We start from the raw sequence: 25,468 nt of genomic DNA on the forward strand, positions 1-25,468 counted from the left end.
GAAATCAGCTGACCTTGATACCAGCACCACCAGATACAACCGGCTGGGTTTTGTTTCTCTGCAGGATCCATCACATATTTGGAGCGTTCATTCTCAAACTAAAAGCTCACTCCACAGTGGAAAAGTTGTTCCTGCAACTGCTGAAGCTCCACGTCAGCTTATTGCAAGTCCATCGTCATCGAGTTTGATGGTAAAATGCTCAACTAAACAGCATTAGAAGACACATTCACAGCCTGGTACAACAAACAGTTTTATTTCTCTATAGTTTATAAAAGTTGTGGGATACATTTGAACAGCGAAGCTTAAGCTGTTGTGCAAGCCTGCTTCCATTTGCAGTCCACTCACTGTTGGTGACTGTTGGAGCGTTTTGATGGAATTATCAGACAGTTGTTGTGGCTTTCAGTGTGGTGTAAAAAGTTTGTTGCAGGTATTGTGAAGTGATATGTTTAATAGTAACTGCTTGCTAACCAAGCTTGCATGTGCTGTCTGACTTAGACATCCCAGATATAGCTCTGAATACAAGTCAACAACTCAGGTCCTTTCCCACTAACCCAGTGCCCAGTCCTGAACTGGTTCTGCATATTTGCACCATTCAAGGATTTGCTGGTCCCTTAGGGTTGGTGACGTCATTAGTTATGCAGATTGTCTCCACTGCGATTTCCTTCCCACAGAAACGACCTAAGCAATGCTCAAGCATGTCTGGATGTGTACCAGCTTCCACAAGGTGCCAAAGCAATGCATCTTAATGATGAACTGTGACTCAGACCTCATCACCAGGGTGCATTAATCTAGCTAAACAAGCTGCTTGAGAAGTTTGTCCAGTTAACAGAACACTAGTCAGAGAAATCAGAATCTATTCATGTGTTTTTGTTCATGAGACTCTTTAAATCTGGACACAGTGTAAGTTTAAACCATTTATTCTGTAGAGTTCAGTTGTAAGGCTTATATTTTAATCTTACACAGCTAATGTGCAATTTACAGACAGGACATGTATTACATCTAATGAAGCAACTGGTGAGAACAGCTGCTAGTTTGCTTTACTTGTATTCCTCAGTGTATAATGACTGCTCAGGCCGCCGCCTCTCCTGTTTGTCACTGATGATGTTTGATTTCACAGAGTCCTGCTTGAATATTGCTCCTTAATCTAATATTGGTAGCAGGCACAATAACAGTGAAATGTAAACAGAGGTCCTAGTTATTAACACATTTCTAAGAAACAATGACAAAATGCGCATTTTAACTACAAGAAAAAGCATTTCTGATTATTTTTTCTAGTTCTAGATATTTTAACTGTTTTCAAGCATTTATTTTAACAAGATGTTGACTACAATACCCCTTAGACTATCTTAATGATCAGTTACTTATAGTGATTTTCCAGAACAAGGCTGATGTGCAGAGCTGTAACACAGAGGGATAAAGCTGATGAATTATATCTCAAAGCAATGGGAAAGAGTTGTTAAAGCTAAGTTATGAAGAGAGGTAATGATGAGTGAGCAGCATTCTGCTGAGAGAGCGCACTACAAATATGTTTGCTTTGAGAGTGTTGACAGAAGTATAGAGGTCGAAGGGAGTAGCACTGCGTCTTTGTGGACCTAGAGAAGGATATAAGGGCCCAAGAGAGGCACTGTGGTACTGCACGAGGAGTGTCAGAGGATTATGTGAAGCTGGTGAAGGACGTAGGAGGACTGTAAGAGTGCCAGATAGGTTCAAGGTCAGGGATTGACTGAACCCTTTCTTGTTTGCAGTGATGATGGAGAGGTTGACAGATGGCACTGATCTGTAGTGAAAGTAGGGAACAGGTGGAGGTATGCGCTGGAGAGAAGAGGGATGAAAGTCAGTAGACAGAATCCAAGTGTGTGGAAGAAAAGGGAACTGGTAGAGCAGTGAAGCTGCTTTAAATAGCCTGCAAAGCAATAGAGTGCAAAAGAAGAGAGTGCAGGCAGGGTGGAGATAAGTGTTGGGTGATTTGTAACACAGGGATACAAATCACCCAGGCTTACAAGGAGGTAGTGAGACCTACTACGATGCAGTTTGGAGATGGTGGGACTAACAAGAAAGGAGGTAAAACTGAATGAGGTTGAGTTGAAATATTTTCCATTGTGAATGACCAGGATGAACAGGATTAAACGATTATATCAGAGGGTTGAGCATTTTGGAGACAAAGTTAGAGAGGCAGGGTTGAGATGGTTTGGACATGGGCAGAGGAGAGATGGTGGATATACTGGATGAAGAATGTTGACTATGGAGCACAGAGAAGATTCATGGATGTAGTGAAGGAGGATATGGTTGCAGAAGAGAATGATAGAGTTAGGGTGAGATGATGCTGATCTTCTGTTAGGACTTCTAAAGGGAGCACCCAAAAGAAAATGATCATTCAAACAGAATCCCTGTAGATACTTAAAAATATAAGGTCATAAATGTAAAACTTTCCTCATAAATACAGTAAGATGCTATGTCTGTTATTAACATTATGGTTTACTTCTAGCCTTTTTAAAAGACTTGGAGAAGATGGCACTAATGTAGGACATCAGTGAAATTGCTGTTGGTCCTGCCCGCATTAATTTTGCACTGTTTCTGAGTCAAATGACAGTGTCCACTCATTTTCCAGCTGCTGTTTTCTACTAAGTAAGGAGATTTAATGATGGAGAGAGAAAACAGCTGAAGGACCATGTTCTGTGCATATGGTGGTACCTCTGGAGCAGAAAGCCTCTAATGAGCAGACAGAAAGTGAGAGAGAAGCTTGTGATACGCTATGTTGAATGAGACTGGCGTGACAACAGCTTACACTGAAAGCACGCAGGGGAAAAGAACGCTGGTCGTACTTTATGTTGTAAATGGTTTGCTGACAAGTGTAAGGTGCCACGAGAACAAATCTAAACAACAAGCTGATAAACTGTGTGGAGAGCTGCTATGTGTTAAACTAGAGGTGTTGAAGGCTTCACAGGAGCAGACCAAAAACCTCCATGCATGTTGATTCAACAAAACTATAAAAGATATTACACATAATTTAAGTTATATTTCAGTATATACTTGGTCAGTCCTTGGGGCCTGTTTAAGCAACAGTTCATCTCCAAACCATCACAACTGGAGCCAGCAGATCAAATGCTAGCCTGTTAGTCTCAATAGTATTTTTTTGTGTTGGTTCAGCAGGAATCTGAAGCATGATTTGACTGATACATTCTCAAAGTAACAGCTACAGACATTCAGCAGTCAGGCTTTAAATGTCTCTGAGTCTGGAAGTTCTTTCCACGTAGCATCCAAAAGAAGAAAAAGATGTGAATTTTTTTGGTAAGGAAAAGAAAAAAGTGTCTGAAAACCTAACAGACCTTCAGAGGGCTCGGAACTAAAGGCAGACTCGAGATTATCAGTTAGATTGTCGTAACAAGACATCAGGTAGAGCTGAGGAGGAACGGGGGGGGACTCTGGATGCCCGATATGAGGCGTCAGTCAAGTTTAGTGGTGGCGAGGTCACGTCTGGCCCTTACAGGTGTGCACGTCGACCTGCTGGTGGCAGTCACGGCAGTGGACTGCACAGCACCACTGGAACTTGCACTCGCACTTGGTTGTGCGGCTGATGCGAGACGTGTCGTAGCCACGGCCACAGCACATCACTTCGCAGCCATCTACACCTCGGGATGTCCGGTTGCAGACCCGCCCACCTGTCCCCATCGACCCTGGAGAGAGAGCAAATGAGACGCGGTCAGTGAGAATAAATTTAGCACAGTATGACTATTAATTTAAAATGAGTTTTTGATCTGTGGGACCCACCCTAATGGTGAGAACATAAGTTATTAACAGTGGAAAATCAAAACCTAGACAATGTATCAAAGGAACATAAACACTGAACACTAGTTTAGTAGAGAGTGCAAACACTTTGTCTTCCAAGCTAACATGTTAGAGGTAGGAAAAAGTATTGGGGTCAAATTGTGATGGGTAGACGACTGGGTCACAACATCTCCAAAACTGCGGCTCTGGTGGGGTGTTCCTGGTCTGCAGTGGTCAGTATCTACCAAAACTGGTCCAAGGAAGGAACTTTGGCAAACTAGAGAAAGGGTGATGGGCTGCCGGTCTGATGATTCAGGTTTTTCTCTTGCATCATGTGAATGGCCGGGTCCATATGCGTCACTTACCTGGGAAACACTTGCTACCAGGATGCACTATGGGAAGAAGGCAAGCTTGTGGCGGCAGTGTGACGCTCTGGGCTATGTTCTGCTGTAAAACCTTGGGTCCTCCCATCCATGTGGGTCTTACACCACCTGCCTAAGCATGGTTGCAGATGATGGTATCCCCCCCCCTAATGGCTGTGACTTCTTTCAGCAGGATAATGCATCCTCGGTCATTTAACAGTGTTTCAGGAATGGTTTGGGGAGCACAACAATGAGTATGAGGTGTTGACATAGCCTCCAAATTTCTCAGATCTCATCTGTCTCATCCGGACACCCAAGACTGATACATCGAGGCCCCACCTGGCAAGAGCGGAGTCCACGCCTCGACGGACAGGACGTTCTGACAGCATGCGTAGTGTGTGCATGTCACTCTGTCTGTAAACACGATAGCTAAAAAAGTTTTAAATTAATTCTGACAACTCTGATACTTTTTAGGGGAGGTAGACTGGGGACATGTTAACAATACTTCCACCAAAGTCTTCAAGGTGAACTCAATGATTTATTGGTAGAAAACTGACAAAAAGCTGTAGAAACTATGATTCTTACAAGTGTGCTGTGTCAACGTATAGAAAGAATGGCATAAAGATTTAAAATGTCACATTTGACCTCTGACCTCACTTCTATATTACACATCAGCCTTTCTTTCAAGTTGACCACAAAATGTGATCTTATAAGTCAAGAGAAAGACAAGGAGCTGCTCCCGAGCGCTGAAACTAAAAACATGGACATGATCAAAATTATAATCATTAGATGTAAACTTTACTCTGCTTTATCGCTACATAGTGTAAAATGCCAAGTTTAAGTCTACTTCGTAATTAAAGGTTCTTAAAAAAATGAGGAAAAGTCTGTATTTACCTTGAAAAGTGTTTTTCTCACCAGTATATTAATCTATCATACTACAGTAGAAGGATCTGCCTTTCTGATCACTTCCTACTGCAGTTTTTCCACTGAATGACATTTATACTCACTAAAAGCAAAAACATGTTTCAGTAGTTTCCTTCCAAAAGGAGATTTACTGATGGAACAGTTTAACACCTACACTGCCTGTGATTTCTAGTTTAAGAAGTGACAACCCTGCTGGGAAATAACTGGGACGTCCTAAAGGAATAAAGGAAAAGTGTTCATGAAGGTAATGGTACTGATGCTTAAAAAATGGACTATAGCATCGTGGAATGTGACTTGGCAGCAGTTGAGCCACAATTTGGCCAATTAGAACGGTTCTATTAGTTTTTAGAAGCCAATAGGAGCAGAGTATAATGCCAGTACGGTGAAGATGAGATTGGGGGGGGGATAAGTAAGATGAACGAAAGTGAGATGAGAGATTGATGATAGGAGCCATCAGCCTGCACTCCCACACTTCATCAGCTGTTCATTTTACAGGAGACATCCATCGCCCACACACACACACACAGATACTGTACACACTCACTTTCTCCTGAATCCCAACTCCGGTTACCCACACACACACTTTACGTCGCCACAAACACAGTTAGCGTACCCGAGCTTTGTATGCAGAAGGAATAGCTGGAGCTCAATTTATGATGAAGCTGTGTAGGCCTGCAGATTCGACTCAAAACCATCCACAGGAGTTTTTAGAGGGACTTTTATTTAGCAGTTTCAGCAGCTTTGATCCACTGATGTTAAACATGAGCAACAGGAGTGTTTTCAGTCTGCTTTGGATGATCAAGCCCAACAGAATCTCACACGTTTCTATCTAACCGCTGTGAGCAGAGTGTTTGGGTTATAGTGTCTAGATCTCCAGATAACTTCTCTTTGATAGCAGCACAACAAACACAGATGCGCCGGGTGTGGGAAAGGATCATCCCTATGATTTCAGCCAAAATAAAACACATGGGAATGGACGCTTTTGTGACACAATCTGCGCTGAAGTCATACTCTTTCACGGTTTTTGATTTCATGCTCAGCAGACGTCCAGGAAGCCTTCAGAGCGCTAAATTGTAACAAGGTTCTCACGGCCTGGCTTTTATAAAATATCGACTTTTTAATGAGTCATCACAGAGCTGGTAATGCTATTCAAAATATCCAAATAACATCATTTAGGATTTGCGGAGTTCGGGAGTATTGAGTATTGTATTGAGAGAAAGACTTCATCTCTCTTTTTGACTGAGATATTTATGTTTCTGTGTAACAATATTGTTTTTTGCCTTTCTTCCCCCCAAACTTTACCAAGAAGAAGCTGCATCCATATATCTGTCAGATATGTGCAGTTTACAACTCTTCTCTACAATTCTGTTCAATATCTTGTTGCATAATTACACACATTAGTGAAAGTGCAATCAGCCTTTCCTTCTGAATTCTCATTCACATCTTTTCTTCATTTTATGAGTTGAACGACTGTCATTCAGGAGAGACTGAGTGAAGCTGCTGCTCCTCAGCGTCGAAGCATCGAAAGGAGCCCGATGAGGTTGTTTAGCCATCTGACCACGATGCCTCCCAGATGCCTCTTAGTTGAGTCGTCTTGGACACGTAGGTCATTCCATGGAAAATCACTGCCTGCCCCCCACCTGTCCCCCCCTTTGAATAAACTAAAAGGGATGGAGACAGCACAAAAGACACACTACTTGAGAATATTAAAAAAATCAAAAAAGCTGGAAAAAATCAAGTGGAAAAAGTACCAAATTTCAACCCAGCCCTATGCAGGTTGACAGAGGCTAAAATATTGTGTGACTTCTTCAAATGTGTCGATTATTCTAATTATTAGCAGAATGAAGAGCATATTCTGAGAGAGTCATGAATGAATCTTTTCAGATTTGACTGATTTTATATGGAATGAGCCATGTCCTGGCAGGAGCTGAACCTGGGGATATTAGATATCTTGGACTGGTTATTTATACACATGCACCTGATGGATCATATTACAGTAGAAAAGACTGTTATAACAATAAGCTATGTGCTGAAAGAGGTCACAGCCATTAGGGGATGTGCACCTTTGCATGGCAGTAACATCGTCCTGAGGACCCTCGTCTGCCAGAGTGACAACAAACTGATGACTAAGTCCTTGAAGAACATGGTGCTCATATATTTGCTAGTTCAAACAGCTTGCATTTAAGTCTTTATTTACTTTACTTTTTTGTTTTTGAAATTGTTTATGTTTGATCCATTTACTGGTGGTTTTTAAAAAAAAAAGATCGTTTCCACAATCTAGATTTTGTTGATGTGAGGCTTGAGAAAAAGCTTTTTATGATCAAAGTAGTTCTGGTGTAACCGATAACGCTGCAGTCGTTCGTTGCTTTTAATCTCACAGCCTTTTCACTTCAACATCTTGATAAAGCTGCTGTGAAACATCTGAACTTTAGTGCTGTTGAGCTGCAGATGTTCAGCCAGCAGAGGACTGCTGCTCTGCTGGGCAGGTGTGACTGTTACTGTCTGACTGTAAAGCACAAGTGTTACTGAAAAAGAATGCATGTGTGTGTTCTGCTGACTTCTCCTGTATAAATAAAGGTTTAGAAAAAATTGGCTTCAAGTACCATCTCAAACATTGTTCTGGAATTTGCTCGTGTTTACATTCTGCTTCGCTCTGCGTGTACGCTCCTTCTGCACCATTCCCTCGCCAGGTAATATGTCTGGACATGACCCGAAGCCCTCCCCTCTCTGGCAGCGTGCCCGCCCGTCATCCAAAGTATGCAGCACTGCTAGGGGTGACATCACGGCCAGAGTCTTCCTCACAGCCCTCGATCGCCCTGCGTCTGCTTATTGAATTAAGATGAGGGGGCGCCGAGAGATGAGTTTAGCACCTGAGATTCAGGGCTGAGGGAAATTGATTTCACACTTTAAAGAGGCACAGAGGGGCCGTCTCACTATCTCTGTGGGCCCCGAGCCTGTTTGTGGTTTGTGTGTGAGAACAGATTTAGTCTGTTTCTTTCCATGAGTGAAGGCGAGTTTGCATGTCTTTCAGAGCGCGTGCACGTGTGTGTGTCTGTGTGTGTGTGTGTTGGGAGAAAGGCTGATTACTTTTCATGGTTGTGCAACCAAAAAGAGGGAGCAGGTGACTCTACATACAGTACATGTTATGATTGAGAGCGAGTTTGTAAGTCTGTGGTTGTCTCATGGGAGTTGGTCTTTAAAGAAGGCGTATGTTACGTTCTCATGAGAGGCCCACTGTGTGTGTGTGTGTGTGTGTGTGTGTGTGTGTGTGTGTGTGTGTGTGTGTGTGTGTAACCTCACCCTGCTTACATGTACACATCCCATAAAACTTCCATGTCTGCTGTAATGCCTCAACTTGTTCCCAAAAGCAGGGCCTAAGACCTCCAGGGGCCTTTAGACAAAGCAGGATTAGGTGCTTAGTGCAGTAACTTCAGATTTAAACCTGAGTTTTCAGTGTCAGGAAAGTGGTTCATGCCTTGTTTGAGTACCCTGCCACTGTAACTTTTACTACAGATCTAATAAGAGTATCTTATATTTGAGAGAAGATATCAACATGTTCAAAACCACTGACCCATCAATTCTCTGGAAAACAGAATCACCATTCCTAGAAGATCCTGTGCACAGTCAGAGGATCTACAGTTCTACAGACCATCTAAGGTTTTTGTGTGTTTCACATAAGCATCAATAGGAAATCTAATCTTCTGAAGAACAACTTCATAGTTTTCATTTTTTACTTCTTGTGAACAAAAACTATCACAGCCCAGCCGAGGGTGAGTTTGATCTGTTAGAGAGAGGCAGACATAAATCAGGAGCTGAAAGCCAAAACAAAAGCATCACTGAGATACGAAACTCAGTTACCTTGTACTATTAACAGCTGTGAAGCCAAAACTGAACTTAAAACTTGATAGACTGCACAGCTGTTAATGAGCTGCAGTTATTATTGTGTTGTATGCTACTGGAGAGAAATTAACCGCACATGTGCCATGTTCTCTGAATTCCCACCAGCCAAAAACTGTGCGATCCGACAGCAGTTTCTGAATGATTTTCAGTGATAACAGGTTCATATAAAGTACTGACAGAATGCAATAATAATTTATTCATAACATTTTGTGCATGTATGTATTTAAATAAGATGTTTGTCACATCCATCCACTTGCATTTGTTTTATTCTCTAAATCTGCTGCACCTGCTTTTGTTTGCTGTGGTAAAACTCATTATTCTTTATTTTCAGTTATTTAAGAGAGACGATCATGTGATGTACAGCAGTTTAATTATTTCTCTGAGGGCGGAAATTATATTTTATGATAAAAGTTCATTTTTCTTAGTATATGCTGTCAATTATAATTCTTTGGAATCTGCAAAAATCTGTAATGGCAGATCCCATTAGTCAGAAATAATAATGGAATAGGTATGTCACTGTGCTAAAGCATCACAAAACTGTTTTTATTACTATTGTTTTATTTTTCTAGGTTGGGTGGTTTCATGTGAATTGAGTGAAAATCTTTAAGGGCACTTAAAAAGCTTAAAACTTTCAAAAATACCACTGGGCTGAAATACAGCACACAGATGTACTGAGCTGTTTTACAATAATCACTACAGCACGGCTGGACATTTGTGTAACACCAATTTGTCCACCAATAGTGGAGAGATTCAGCCGCCCAAGTTAACAAAAACACTCTCGTATTTACAGCGGCAGCAAAGGCCAAGCTTTCTGAGGAAATGGATAAAACAACAGCACTCATTCAAAAACAGTGCCACATGGTGGTGAAAGTTACAGCTAACATCAGTCACTAACAGAAAGCAAAAAAACCCAAAACAAATAACACAACAAAAATAACAGAAAAAAAAACTTTCACGATTTAGTGAGATTAAAAAATTATGTTTTTGCTCATGAGAATATTCACTGCTCCTACCTCCCAGGAAGTCTCTCACTTCTAAATTTCTCAATGAATGATTAAATTGTAAAAAAGAAAGAAATTATGTCTGGGTGGAGTGTTTCGGCACGCACACACACACACACACACACACACACACACACACACACACACACACACACACACACCTCTAAAATGTGTGTGTTTGGTGCTCTGCCACTGAAATCTCTCCCATTTTGCAGGCCAATCATGCCCTCAGGTGTGTGTGTGTGTGTGTGTGTGTGTGTGTGTGTGTGTGTGTGTGTGTGTGTGTGTGCGTGCGCGCGTGCGTGCGTGCGTGTGTTTCTCCAGCACTGGTGATTTATAATGATGTGTAGTCCTCTAAGATTTCAGCCTACAGAAGTGTGTAATGGGTCTTAAACTGGCTGATACCCGATCGCCACGGATCATCTGCCGCCTGTCAGGCATTCACCTCCACCTCAAGACACTCTCTCATGGCCTTTATCTTCATTCTCTCATAAGCTTTTCAAACGCAAACATTTTCTTTCTCACGCTTGCTCTGCTGTTGTAGCTTTACATTGCCCTCACACGAACACGCTTATGACACACACACCCAGAGCCACCGTAGTTGCTGAAACACAACTACATTTTATGTCATCTAAAGTTAAAGATCAGTTTTCAGTGTGGATGCTTCTTCAAATCTGAACGGCAAAGGAAAAAACATTTTTTGCTTCCTTGAAGTTTTGAGAAACAGGACAGCAAAATAACATTTTTGCACTTTGAAACATTCACTAACAGCCTCGGTGGCTGAAAAATATTCCTAAACTGCAAAAAACAGAAGATCCTCTGAATCTGGCTCCAAAAGTAATCCGTGCTCATAGACTCGCCGTGTTAAAATGACCAACAGAAATAAACATGTTTACAGCCCGTTTGTGCCTTTGGAGCACTAACACGGTGAAGAGGCTCATTCTGGAGTATTTGTAATGGAATTATCTGACAAATAATAAGGTCTGCCGTGCAGTGCAGCCCACCCAAGAAATCTGTTTTCAGTTGTAGCAAGTTACACTACAATTATGGAAAACTGCTAGTCTGTTACTCAGTGTACTAATTAGAGTTAGCGGTTAACATGGCAGTAGCCAAAAACCTAACACTGAAGCAGATTTCGAAACCAATGGTTGACATCCCAGTGACTGCTTGACACAGACAGCGGGTCTATGAAACACGTGATGCTTAACAGTCCTCGGCTGTATATTGTGTATGAAAGACTCAAAGTGTGTTTTTGTCAGTACATGTATGGTACTGCTGACATGGCAAGAAGTTGCCTGCCAAAAGAAGAGTGCTTTTTCACACTCACCAGTGTGGACTGTTTAGACTTGGCAGTGTGAGTAACGCATGTTTCACGCATTCTGAAAGCTGGAATTGCCAGCTTTCAAATTTCTAACTTCCAACTGGATCAAATGCACCATTCGATCCAGTGTGATCAGTGTGATGGTGTGAACAGTGGTCCACTGGGACTACAGGTGCGGGTGGAGGTGGGTTTGTTAGGTGTGCGTGCTTTGGTCCCAGAAAAGTCATGGGAAAAAACCCCAAAACAAAACAAAAAAACCCAGTTTAACACGTTCTGGTACACAATGGTGACAGTAAAAGTAGAAGATGGACACGTTTGAGATGCCAGCAAAGTGGAAGTGTTTTAGAGATGCAGTTCAATCAGCTTCTTGAAATCAAGCATATGAAAATCTGTTCACACCACCTCCTCTTTTAAGGATACCAACCAGCTGTGCTGTTCAAGTGATGCACTTAAGTTCCAGAGTATTTACTCTGGTTTATTAAATTGAGTAAATTAGAGCATTTAGGCTTGTTTGACCAGATTACAAATCAACATTTTTCAGCATGTAATTTGGAAGTGATTAAACAAACCTCTAAATGGTCTGAACTGGATGTTTATGTGTCTTTGACAGGTACGTTTTCCACTCACTGCTTACTGGGATCCAACAGATCCAAATGGTAAAGGTCAGTGTTTACCTGACTCGTGGTCCCGTATGCAGTAGTCTGGTGAGTCCTCCAAGTAGACGAGGTCATTCTTGCTGGGACGTTTGAAGTGTGTGTGAGCGGCCGTAAAGCCTGTGCCATACTGATTCACTGCAACCTGCACGGCACCGTTGTACCTTTTCCGTAGATGGTCACCTGTGCGGCGGAAGTCAGCCATGGCCAACCAGCAGGTCCTGATGCTGCATGACCCACTGACACCATGACATTTACACTCCAGTGTCATGAAGCGCTTCACAGCCTGGGGAGCACAACAGTAAACAGATTTAGTAGAACTGGTGAGTGAATGGTACTAATTTAAGATTTTAAAGCCCAAGATACAAATGTAATGATGTTATGTAGATCTAAAAACAGTCAAATTCATTTTCAGCGTTTTATCAATGTGTTTCTATTTCTGAGATTCTTAAAATGTTGGATGAAAATGTAAAAGTTATGTAATTTTAGTGTCTCCGGCAAAACTGAAGGACTTTAAAGTCAGTTATCCATTCAGTGCTTCCTCACCTTCCTGCCAGCTCTGTTGTTGTGCAGGTTCATGAGTGCACGGGCATCCCTCTCCTTCCTCTCCTTGGCATCCACGAAGGCTTGGCTGAAGCGTATGGCATGCTCCACATGGTCACTACAGCCTCCCCAGTTGAAGGAGCCTTTGGCATCCTGTGATGAGCCCTTCTTGGTGGGATCACAGGAGCAAGAATCCAACTCACCTTGGCTGCAGGCTTGGGCCAGTGTGTAAACCACTCCAGCTGAGGAGATAGCGTAGACAAAGGCCACCTCACGGCTACCTTCACAGAGAGAATTATTTTTTTATTATGCAAAAAAAAAAAAGTTTAATTACTCAGTTTTTACCCAAATACCGGTAAACAGGAGCCAAAAACCTTGTTGATTTCAGCTATTTGTGGGAGTCTCTCATTTGTCAGTTAACACTAGTGCTGGTAAACTAGCTAGTTTAGCAAGGTACAGCTGTAATTCACTGTAATAGCAAATAAGACGCCAATATTGGCTAGTGGAAAAACAGGCTTACTGTAAAATAAAATTTACTGATTGGTGAAAATGAAATTGTCCTTAGTTTCCTTTAATATAATCAAATGCTCAGCACAAACAAGTAAACACCTGTCAAAGATGAGTAATACTAGAAATGCCCTTTATTCTCAATACAATTTGAAGAGTTGAGTTTATTTTAAAAATTTCTCTGCATATCTTTAATTAAATTTCCTTTTTTTTGCACTGGGCTGTAAATATTTTTACTCTTTAAATCTCAGAATTTTCATATTACAGTCTGTGGGGAATCCTCAGACTGCATTTTTGACACTTCTGCATCAGCTTTATTTTTTTATTTTTTAGCCCCTAAAACGATTGACATTTACACATCTGCCACAAATGCATTCAGTAACATCATTTATAATTGAGAATTGTTATTTTTCCCCATTGTTGAGAGTGGATCAGTCAGCCGCCTACTGCATATACGGTACGATATATACACCCGTGTCTGTTGCTGTCTGCTATAGGCTTTTATTCAAAGCATGAAAAAAATACGTCATCTCCAAGATGGATAAACAGCTAACATTTACCAGCAGTGCCCTGATAAGGAGCTCTTATCTCCTTCTGCATGTATCTGATGAAAGATCCGAGCAGGATCAAAGGCTCAGGTGGGGAAAGGGTGTGTGTTGCATCTAACCCCTGCCAAGGACTTGTAACACACATGGTAAATGGCCTGTATTTGTATAGCGCTTTACTTAGTCCCTAAGGACCCCAAAGTGCTTTACACTACATTCAGTCATTCACACACACATTCACACACTGGTGATGGCAAGCTACAGTGTAGCCACAGCCACCCTGGGGCGCACTGACAGAGGCGAGGCTGCCGGACACTGGCGCCACCGGGCCCTCTGACCACTACCAGTAGACAATGGGTGAAGTGTCTTGCCCAGTGTCTTGTTTAGAACTGCAACTACTGATCACATCCATAAGCTTAAGTTTCCTAAATGTTAAGAGGTCAACCCTGATGCTTTTACCTCAAAGTCAAAAGAAACACTTTTCACCTGCTGAATTAAATGCAGGATGATCTCAGCATCACAGCTGAGAGGAACACCTGCAGACAGAAATCAGGGCCAAACTAAATATATGAAAGCCTATTTTTACAAGAACAAGCCACTTAAAATGTATAATCATTTAGAGCCATCAGTGTGCACTTCAAATAAATATTTAAAAACAGCCTTCAAGCTCCATCTAAGATAGTACATTTCTGCTACGTAAGAGAAATAAATATAGGAAACAGCATTCAGGTACACAGCTGTTAAAATAAAGACAATTTATTTCCCCCCCTATTAAAAAATGTAATGTAAAGAAGCAAACTTGATGTTTTCATCTGATAAATTACATTTTTAAAAAAGCATTCTTGACATTGTTTCAAGCTCCTTTTCTGCCTGTGTGGGTTAACAACACAATGTTAGATATGTTATCATATTTTATATTATATCATTGATGGCAATGAATTAATTCATTCACTTATGAAAATTCTAATTAATTTAACCTATAAGGGATTCCTCTAAATACGTTAAATGTGTTAAAACAAAGTCAGTAAGACTAATGAAACTCAAGTATCACAGTAGCACTAGAAAAAAAGAAGAAGCTCCCAGCTCTGCCAAGCACACACAGTGATATCAGTATGTGGGTGTCTGGGTCCAGCAGATAAGTTGAGCGTGCCTAACAAAGTTAATAAGGAGGACGCTGAGAGAACACGACAACAGGGAGGGAGAGCTCCTGTGTAATTGTTTGAAATTAGCCTACTGACACTGACAAGAAGGCGCTTCAGACGGGGCCTCAGTGTGCCATGATAATGCTGTGTGACATGGCCGGCGCCTGGCTGGGAGGTCCAAATACCACATGGCTGATTAGAGGCCCAGACATAAAACTAAGTCGTAGGATCCGCATCACAGGTTAAATCTCGGGGCATGGGAGAGGAACATCAGGTCGCCAGGTCCTGATGATCCTCCACAGGCAATATATTTAAAAAAAAACAAGAAAGAAGATGTTTCAGCTTGCCCTCGTTGGAGGTACAGACTGATTTTAGCTGCTGAGATTTGCCATCACATGACAAATTGGACGGGACGTTTTTGTTCAGACTCCAATCTGTAACAAACAGTGACAGGCAGCTTACTGATACTCACCGTTTGGTTTCCGACGCTGTTCACACTTTATTGCTTTGGAAGAGTCATTTGTAATACTCCCCACACCCACCACTCTCACCAGAAATACATGAAGAGGAAAAACTGCCTGTGTCCTCTCTGGATTTCTGAAACTCTCAATAAATCAAGTGTCTTCTCCAGCAAATCACCAGAGAGGATAAACAGTGCTAATAAACTGAAGTAGCTCTTGAAAGTGGTGGGATTACTTCTATTTCAAAAAAGTCTAAAATTTCTGCAGTTTGTCATTTGAACGAGCTGAGCGGAGAGTAATTAGCTCTGCTCAGACAGCAGCCCAAGGGAATCGAAGGGACACCAAAACACTGTGATGACACCAAATCAGTCATGAAGTCACTGACTCTACAGACACTGAAATCTGCATAACACTGTAACAAGTTAATTAGTTATTACTGATTAATCTTGTATACTAAATAAATAAATAAAAAAACCACACACCTAACAATTAAAATTCCAATCAAATGAGATAAAAGCTGGAGTTTCTCTCTCATCAGTTACTGGGTGACATTTTTGTTGAATAAATTATTTGAATTATTATATCAGAATTATTACGGATACATTTCTCCAGCCATGGCAAATTGTTTTAGTAGGACATTTGTCCACCGGCCTTAAACAAAATACTGAGTAACACGATAGCAACCCAACACAAGAAAATGAGGAAGAGACCAGTTGGCTGCAGTGACGTGAGAAATGCACGATTGTAAAGTGAGACGAGGTGTGGAATGCAATCCACCTCTGTCGACAAAAAGGAGCATGTCTGCAGAGCAACTATCAGTTTTCCAGAAATCTTCTGAGTGGCAGTAAATCTGCCCGACACTCTAAAAACTTTTGTTTGTGCAGATTTGTCACTTTAATTTAAAGACATATGTCAAACATGTTTTCGATGTAACACACGATCATGCAGCGGTTCATCTTCAGGGAGTGCCAGCAGACCTGGTAATGTAAGCCTGCATGTGCTATAGCAGGCACTCTGCTTCAGTGTTCTTACCTATGCAGCGATTACGGGAAAGACAGCCCGTCAGACTGATACTTTATAAAAACTCTCTGTACCCTCTTCACTGTATCTTATAATGATTAATATAAGGATGAGCATATATATATATATATATATATATATATATATATATATATATATAGTAAGAAGATAATCATATTTTTAAAAAGAAGAAATAATTATTCAAAAAAATCACATCTGTGACCAACATTATGCTTTTATCCACATTGGATAAACTATTTAGTTCACAGCTTTATTTAACTTTCACCTGATGGATTCAGTAGCACAAAGAGAAATAGACAAGACTTTTTTTTAAAGTGGGTCCAAACAGACTAAACTGTGAGTTTATTTTTAATTTCTCAGCCGTCTAATCAACATGTAACCTTCATTTTCATGGCAGAACCCCTGGACCTTCTTTGAACTTTATATCGAAACTTTTTTTTTAAAAATGTAAATGTTACTTTTTTCATGTTAAGGTAGAATGAAGGTCCTACTGTATTTTGGCTTTAACACTCCTGAAACTCACTGCGTAGCAGCAGACGTCCAAAGAGATTGTGGTCCCTGGCTGTGGTGTTGCAGTTCCAGCGGTGGTTGCGGAACTGGTACTGGCACTCTGAGATCCAGTCCTTCATCCCAGCCCCGATGGCCTGCATCACTTTGGGGTACTGGCGGCACAGCTGGCGCTGCTTATTCACCAGTCCAGGGATGTTGTCGCACATCACCTGGGAGCCCAGGGTGCCCATGTACCTGTAGAGTGGGAGGGTAAATGTCAAGACAGATGAGTACTTGCAGGGATGTTTCTGGATCACTTTAGTAAAGGATAAAATCGAATAATTTTGTATGTAACCCAACGTGTGTAAAGGCAGCTGTGGATATATTAAAGCTTTGTAAGGTAATTGAAGACCTTTACTTTATATTAATGCATAAAATAAGAATGCTAGAGGGTGTATTCTTCAGAGGTATCTGTTGGAATCACTCCTAACAAGTCCACACTCCCTTTTACCTGCAGAACAAGATGATGAAAGACTGATGGGCTGCACTGAAGATTAAAGACACAAAGCAGCAGCAACAAAAAAGGAATTATCTCTCCAAATACCATCTCAGTATCACAGGGTACGAAGTAAGGAATTTGGAAACAGGAGCTTTGCAAATATTAATTAGAGATTCAAGAGAAGGATAGCAAATAAAGAGAAATTAAATTATATCAAATGACTTCAGCCTGGAAACTAATCTGTCCAAATATTCAACAAGCTGCAAAAATAATTATGCAAGCCATGGGGGGAATTTAGTCACTCACTGTGGGAACATTTTTGTTAAGATAAAAGGGTGCATATGGAACTGTTTTTTTAAACCAATAATTTACCGATGACAGAATAAGACAACACATTTGAAAGATTATTATAATAGCACATAACCCACGTGCACAAAGTCTTACACTAGCGTTCATTTAAACAAATATGTAAATGTTAAATAATAATAATACTTACCACCAGGACGCATCGATCTCAGCTGTGAGCCAGCAGATTGCTACAGATAAATAAAAACATATTCCGCTTGGCAATAAGTGCATATTAACCAAACGCTGTTTCTTTATGGGTCTGGACGGAGCATTTCCACAGATGACAGGAAAAAATTAATAAAACAGAAGCTGAAAGTTGAATCGCCGAGTTAAACCCGCTTTAAAAATGTATTACAAGACAGTCGGAGGACAGACGGTTTGCTCGTAAAAGTCATGGCTGGCTGGGATTCTGCACAGTGGCAAAGCGCTTCTGAAGAAAAGGTTAAGAGCGACTGTCTTAATAGTCCAGAGCAGATTCTCAGGGGAGATACGCGGATGCTGTGCTATCAGGTTCAGATTGCTTTACACAAGGAGTGGGCAGAGTCCCGTCTCAGGAATGAGGTGAAGAAACGAGATGTCTGAGAGTATCTGTTCAGGCTGGTTTGACATCAGACGGGTTTGGCCCGTGTCCAGACCGGAGCTCCGCACCTCTGAGATGTGGTCCAAGTTGATGGGCTCTTCATTCAAATCGCACCGATGAGACGCGCGCAGAGAAGGAGCTAGCTGTGGGAGGATTCACACTCCACGCTTAACCAATGTCAGACACCACAGGAAAAATGCCCAAACCCGCTTAGATTCAAAATCGGGGGACAGGATGATGAATGGAGTTGATGTGCCAGTCCAAAAAAAACAGGCTACAAAAAAACCCAAAAAAACCTTTTACGCACAAAAGATAAACATTATGATTTTTAAATGTTTTTCTCACAGGACTCCGTAGAGCTCAACAGAGAAAAACTCTGGCATATGGTGTAGCGGTGTAATTGATAAGCATAAAGACCCTTTAAGAAAATAAATCAAACTAGTGTTTTGTTTATGTTGAGCGCCCATTGCCATAGCCATATCCCACACAGGTGAATAATATCTCAGATTCCTCACGCATGACGCACTGCTATTTTTACAGCCTCATACAAACTATCACTCTAATAACTCAGGAATGATGGCTTAAAAAAGGAGGAAAAAACTGGGCACCGATTCTCCCAGAGCAGCACCTAAAGGTGATGTGTCCATTTCAATTGGATTATCCATGTCAGTCTTTTTGATGTGTCCCGGTGAAGTCTGTACCACTGTCACACAGCGTTTCCTCCATCTTTGATCTAGCCCGGGGTGTATCTGGAGGTCTGGAGACTTTGACCAGATGAGATTAATGGGCAAATTGGATTGTTCCCATGATCCCCGTGGAAGAAACCCATAAAACAACAAGAAGATTTAGAGCGTTCTCACTGCTCTCATCAGGACTTTGAACACAACTTTATTTTTGCAGCAGCGGTAGTTGTAATAAGCCTGTGATATAAATCCAATTTTATGGGAGTAATTTGTTCACTTCCTTACCAAATCGCATTAAGGTCACAGTTTCATTGCATGTTTTACGGACAGAAAGGTATTTTTGATAATACTTGCGCACAATAAAGTTTGTGAACACTGAAAAGGAAATGGCACAAAATCAGACAATAAGGACTTTGAAGAGTTTGTGATTTTTAAACGTATCAGCTGGACATTTGAAAATATTCAACCAGCAAAAGCTAAATCTGGTCATTAACATCACAGGAATCCACTTGAATCATTTTTGAAATACAGATTGGATTTCTTTCTGCGATTTAGGGAGAAAACTGATATCACTTTCACACCTATGGTTTGTTTGCCAGACTCAGTTTAGCTACCAGCAAGAAGAAAAAGCACTCTGCCCCCTTCTATTGTTAGAAAATTCACCTATGGCTCCTATAAATGTGATGATTTCCTCTTACAAAATAACCTAGTGCAACAAAAAAAAAACCTCTGATAAACTACTCGGAGAAACTTGGCATTGCATCCTTCTGTATATTTGGGAGAGCAGGCTTCACATTTCCACATGCCTCTAGGTTTTCTTATAGACTGTATATTACAAAGGATCAAGCAGTCGGTCTAAGGACAGCGACTTTGCAAAGCCTTACACCTGTAGTCTTTAAGATGATCAGCAGGGTGCAAAAAGAAGCCCTGTGAAAAAAATGAGCCCACTACCCCAAAAACTTGTAACTTCAACAAACACTTTCCTGATGAATTTATGGTCTCAGTCTGTCACTTTAAGTTTATTGTCACTTTTAGTTGAAAATGGAAAACAAATAGACATGCATGTCACCACAAGTTGAAAGTGCAGTGTCCTTGGTTTCCCAATCAGATACACCACTTGCTTGTCTTTAGTTTCAAAACACTGATGGTGATGGCCAAGACTCTATACTCAACATCTGGCAGGCACCAATATAGAAAGCATCCCGATTTCAACCTTAAATCGAGCATACAAGAAACGTACTCTCAAAAGAAAAACTTTAATTGTTCAAACCATTAAAATATAAAATAACTTAAAAAGAATAAGAATTAAACTCAGTGACAAGTCAAAACAAACTGGGAAAAAAACCCACTGTAGCAAAATTAAAACTGAATGCCTGTCAAACACCCGTAACACATATAAACACAATACTTATCCAACTTTTTAGCTACAGTCAACAAACACAAAAGACCTCACAAATCTGTGAGGCGATCAAAAAGTATCCCTGCACTGTAGGGAAACCTTGCCACTGGAAGCTTTGTAGAGCAGTACGAGGAAGGTGACTCCGAGAGTGCTCAGAGCAAATCTGGTGGTCAGAGACCACATCCTCCTGTTGTTATGGAAACCAGGCTGAGGAGGCTGACAGGAATCTTTGAATTCTTCCATCTAAAGAGAGGACAACAAAGTCAGATTAACATGGGACACACACACAAATACGAATGTAAACATAAAAACACACATCTGACCCTGAGGTAAGGCCAATCTGAACTAATGCAGGAAGTACAAGGGTCACAGGTCAGTTTAATCTAATCCAGTCCGGATTATAGCAGTTGCACTAGTCAGACCAGTGGAAGGCTTGAATGGGTGGGAAACAGCTGCTGAGTCACTGTTGGGTGGGAATCAAATTGAGACCAGCTCGATGTGTGAGTGAGAGCATGTCTGGTCCCATCTCACCACCACAGCATGACTCAGACCTGAGTCACCAAAACTTCCTGTGCCAAATCCTCAGGGATTCATCAGTTAAAGTCAAGTCACAGAGGAATTATGCTGCCTCTGATTTTTCAAGCTACAGGGTGACACTGTCACACTAAATCCCAGTCATGTGAGAAGGTTGGAGGATACAAAGGGCTTAAATTCTGTTTAATACCAGAAATTATGACTTAGGAACCTGTGGTTTGACCAAGAAGGAAGTGCTTCTGGTAAGTGACGGAGGATGGTATTCTAACAGGAGGTATATGCCGTTTTTTCCACTCATTTACATCATAATTACTTTTCTTTAAACAGAGGAGCACAGTCTGTTTGTGGTAATGTTACAACACTAAAGTTTATGTTATGGTAATTTTAATTTTTGTACTTTTTAAAAAATACAGTTTGATAAATGATTTTAAACTATCACGATTAACACGATTTTCAGAAAAAATGACCTCTGAATGCTGTCCAAGTTCTGCTAGAGGTGGGAATTAAAGATCTCATGGACCAGGGCCTTTACCAGACACGCCCAATGCACACTCACTGTCCAACATCCTCTTCTGCCACCTGACCTCCTCTCTTCTCCTGAGTTTCCAGAACGTACAGCTACAGATCTGATGATAAATTTTCAAAACTGACCGTCGACCTGCGGTCGAGTGTCCTGTTGCTATGTGCACTTTTGAATATATTTATGTTTTAAATGGTGTTTGCACACAAGTCCAATAACAAAAACCGCTTGGGTTCAGATCAGGCACTGTTCTCCCAAGTCACGTTCCTCCAAGTCACACTTGGATGAGTCCAGCCCCTTTCCAGGAGACTGGTTACAGATCCCAACTGTGCACTAAGCTTAGCCCATCTGTAGCCAGTATTTCTCAATCTCACAAACTAGCTCAGGCTTTTATGTCCCCTCTCTGATGGCAAGGCCCCTACAGTACTTCTGTAACCCCTATGGTACCAACCCCTAGGCTTCTTCCTGTGAGTGGTGTGCTCACATTCGCCAGCCCATGTCTCCTCTTTGGCTGCATCCACCAGGGCCCACGGGCTAAGGCTCAGCCAACAGGGTGAGTGGCCCAAGGAATCTTATGCAGTGTCTTTGTGATCATGTATTTTACATGTGGCATAAAGTCTAGTGTAGTATGTTCTGGTGTAACATTTGATACATATAAAAACAAACAAACAAAAAACAAATTTCAAATTACTTTTGTTGTATTTCAAAAAGCCCAACTCATCAGTTTCTCTGCTATGATCAAACTTTCCATCACTATGAGATTTGGCACACAGAAATATTTTTTTAAAATGTAGCTTCATACCTCTTTTCAGTTCAGTAGTTTCCTAAAGGTTCCACGCACATGTTTCCATATCTCTGTTGCTATGTGTTTTAAACAGCAAGATACACAGGCCTCTCTTTTCTCACCATAAAAGCATACACCTCCCTCCACCTTCAGCATCAACGTTATATTTCTGCTACCAAATACAGTGTAGCTGTGCCTGTCTAGTTTAGCATGTACACTGAATCATGTCGCCCTGAAGACCACAACTAAATTACAGGGTCCCAAATATAATAAGACTCTAAACTGATATGCAGGCAATGTGCAAATGGCTGGAGTTTGACATGAGTGTACTTAACTTCACAGGCCTCAAGGTCTGAATTGCAACACAATGCTTCTAGGTGAAAAATAAATTGTCGAGAAATGAAGCCTTCCTCCTGCCACTGTAAAACTTGCTAAAGCTTTTAAGTGGGGTATACTGGCACCTTTTAGTAAGCCAGTTCTGCACCTACTACTATCCCACCTCCTTTTCTTACAACATGCCCACACCTCTACAGTGTGCTCTTTTCTCCCTTTTTAAACTCCCTCACCCCGCCAACCCGAATCCTTTCCTTGCTTCCCTCTGCCCCCACCCTTGCCTTCCCTCCACCTCATCGTCTGCATGCTGACAGGTCGATGTCACAGCAGCTCTGACTTATGGGCTGTGAGGATTCTGCTCTGTCAGGAACAACTCTCTCCTCTTGGAATACAAATGCAAACACGCACACACATGCACATAGAGTCAGGTGCACATATGTAAACACTCCTGCACATACCTGTTCGAGCTCGCCAGAATACATATAACACAACATGTAACTATGGCTTTTCCAAACTGCTTTTAATCCTCAGTAGTGCAAAGAGTAACAGTGAGCACTGTATGAAAGCAATTTAAATTGACTTGGATGTGCTTTCAATTTAATCACATATATATCAGTATTAGTGTCAGGTCTGACAGATTTTACTCTTATTCATACTTTTATCTTGTTACCAGTGCATTGACACATTTTGTATTTACTGTTACAATCAACAACAAATGTCATTTTATTGTACTTACATAGCACCAAACCACAACAACAGCCACTTTGTATTGTAATATATTGTAGTACTCCACAATAATACAACCATATAATACAACAATTTATTTCTCCAATGTTGTTATAGCTGTGTGGAGGCCAAAATTACCACTGCCTCAAAAACAAATATACTGTGTATAGATTTTTTAATTTTTATCATTTCAGTGATTTATAAGATAAATAATGTCAAAATGTACATGCATGTGTGTGCGTGTGTGTGCGTCAACCTGGCAAAGCAGATTGCGGAGGCAGGTGACTTCCTTTTGGAGATCTTTTGTCTGGACCACTAGCTGGTTGCAGATGGTCTGAGCCTCCTTCTTTGGGTCCAGGGAGAAAACCAACTTCTCAGAGGCAGAGAGAGATGGTGATGATTTTTATGTCACAAATGTAGTGGGATGAAAGACGAGATAAAAGGAAGTCATGTGCAAAAAATAGTGAATTGAAAACTTTTAGCTGGCAAACACATTTTCCATTAGATCTGTTATACATTTTATTTATGAAATTTTTAATAGACACAGAATTTGGCCAGTCATAGTTGTTTATCTCGTGGTTGGTAAAATCCTAATAACTGGACAGGTAAAGAGGGTATGAGCTGCACCTGAGCGGGTTGGCGAGGGAATCGATTTAAGACGTCTTGAATGGTCTCTGTCAGGTAGCAGCACTGCTGACTGATACTTATGAGGAAGTTTTGCAGCTCCTCACTCCTGCAAACATGTGGAACTTATGAGAAAGGCCTGATAAAATGAGCACAAAATTTTTAATTAAAAAAAAAACCAATCTTTTCATACATAGGGTACATATCTTTCATGTTATTCTGTTTAACCACCTAAGACCCAAACTCTTTCATGGCATGCATTTTTAATTTCTCTTTGCTATTTGGGCTGATCCCCACTTGTGGGTATAGGTTAATTAGATAATCCAAATTGCCACTAGGTGTGAATGTGAGTGTGAATGGTTGTCTGTCCCTGTGTGATGGCCCTGCGACAGACTGGCGACCTGTCCAGGGTGTACCCCGCCCCTCGCCCTATGACAGCTGGGATAGGCTCCAGCGCCCCCCGCGACCCTGAAAAGGATAAGCGGAAGCGAATGGATGGATGGATATTTGGGCCGATTGGGACCTGATGAACGTAAAGCCAAAGAATTACCTAATTTTTTTTAACCTGATTTTTGTTTCTGAGATTAATTATCTGTTTACCATCATTTTAAAAGTCAATTCTTTATATCATCAAAGTCAATTATTTTTAAGGTTATATTAAGATGCTAACGAATGAATAATAAATTCACATATGAGGACATTTGTTTTAAATTTCGACAGAACAGTGGCAGTATAATGTCCTCATAAGTGGATATCAGGCCTTGAGAGAAAAATTTCGTATTTTGGTCTAGACAACCCAAAATGTCCATCTATGTGGACACCATGTCCTAGGAGGTTAATGCATTTGAAGTGTATGGCAAATATTATTAGTCATAAAATATTATACCACTTATCAAGACATTTATCAAAAAAGTTGGTCTTAGATTTGACTGTAAACAAACCTTCCTTTAAAAAAACAAAACAAACAAACAACAACAAAAAAAACAAGGTCCTATACAAACCAGCTGGTTGGTTAATAACCTGAAAACCAATCCTACTTAATCTTTAGATAGATGAATAACTCTCTCTGACATTTAAAAATAAGGTCAAGTGGTTTACTTGTCTAAAAACTAAAGCTGAAAGGAAGGTCCACATGAAAAAAGCAAGGCAGAATTAGCTGAAGATGCTCAGCTATGATAGTGCAGACTAATGGGTAGTTTGGATGAAGCTTTGCATTAACGAGCTCCAGGCATTTTCTTGGCGATAACCTTAACATGCTACAGCAAACCGAGCAGGTGGCCAAGCCTTGTTCGCACCTCCTCCTCGCACTAACCCAATGCTGTCATCCCTCTCTGAAAACATGCACCTTAAATGACTAGTTATTTAGATTAATCAAACGCCGTCCCTCTCTATTCCCATCCTCTGGACCTGTGGAATATTGATAGCTCTTATCTTAATGGTACATTTCCCTCGTTGAGGGGACTGGGCAGCCAGCCACTCCGGCCCTCCTCACACTCTGTCACAGGGGCGAGTAAACACTGTCAGTCAGCCTGTGCTGCACCCTCTCCTCCCTTCTTCCTCCTGTTAGTTTATCTAGGGGGAAGAGAGTGATGATGGGCCTGGGTGGGCAGGTCGTTGAAGGCATAACAGACATTATGTTTGAGTGCTGACAGAGGATGCATGAGAGCCACTGAAAATTATTTATCTGGGGATTTTTGGGAGGGCTGAGAAACCATTAAGCTTCCCTGTCTTTTTCAAACCAAACCCAGCAAATGCCTTGCTCAGTGGTAGCTGCTGGGAGTGGA

General features: G+C 41.1%; 2 protein-coding genes across 2 annotated transcripts in view; both read right to left on the minus strand.

Moving 5' to 3' along the window:
* Nucleotides 1–89: 89 nt before the first annotated feature.
* Nucleotides 90–18,342, minus strand: wnt2 (wingless-type MMTV integration site family member 2). The gene is made up of 5 exons (XM_085412989.1): nt 17,650–18,342; nt 16,689–16,909; nt 12,473–12,750; nt 11,948–12,212; nt 90–3,674 (listed from the first exon to the last, which is right to left on the minus strand). The coding sequence occupies exons 1-5, from the start codon at nt 17,730–17,732 to the stop codon at nt 3,469–3,471; spliced, it is 1,053 nt and encodes a 350-aa protein (XP_085269115.1). The 5' UTR covers nt 17,733–18,342; the 3' UTR covers nt 90–3,468.
* Nucleotides 18,343–19,833: 1,491 nt separating this feature from the next.
* The window catches only part of asz1 (ankyrin repeat, SAM and basic leucine zipper domain containing 1), a 35,996-nt gene continuing 30,361 nt past the window's right edge, over nt 19,834–25,468 (minus strand). The window contains exons 11-13 of the mRNA XM_085411137.1: nt 23,688–23,793; nt 23,317–23,430; nt 19,834–20,406 (exon numbers count right to left, since the gene is read on the minus strand). Coding sequence (XP_085267263.1) covers nt 20,233–20,406; nt 23,317–23,430; nt 23,688–23,793 — 394 coding nt within the window. The 3' untranslated portion in view covers nt 19,834–20,232. The remainder of the gene's footprint in view (nt 20,407–23,316; nt 23,431–23,687; nt 23,794–25,468) is intronic.

This window comes from Rhamphochromis longiceps, linkage group LG7, assembly GCF_057381845.1.
Source record: "Rhamphochromis longiceps isolate RC_006_pf linkage group LG7, R_longiceps_female_GT1.1, whole genome shotgun sequence".
NCBI lineage: Eukaryota > Metazoa > Chordata > Actinopteri > Cichliformes > Cichlidae > Rhamphochromis > Rhamphochromis longiceps.

What these genes read in the sequence shown, in the direction of transcription:
- wnt2 (XM_085412989.1), bottom strand. Translation starts at nt 17,732, where the DNA reads ATGCACTTATTGCCAAGCGGAATATGTTTTTATTTATCTGTAGCAATC. An exon ending in GAGATCGATGCGTCCTGGTG is followed by an intron (nt 16,910 to 17,649) that starts GTAAGTATTATT and finishes CCCACTCTACAG; the next exon opens with GTACATGGGCACCCTGGGCT. An exon ending in ACAACAGAGCTGGCAGGAAG is followed by an intron (nt 12,213 to 12,472) that starts GTGAGGAAGCAC and finishes TGTGCTCCCCAG; the next exon opens with GCTGTGAAGCGCTTCATGAC.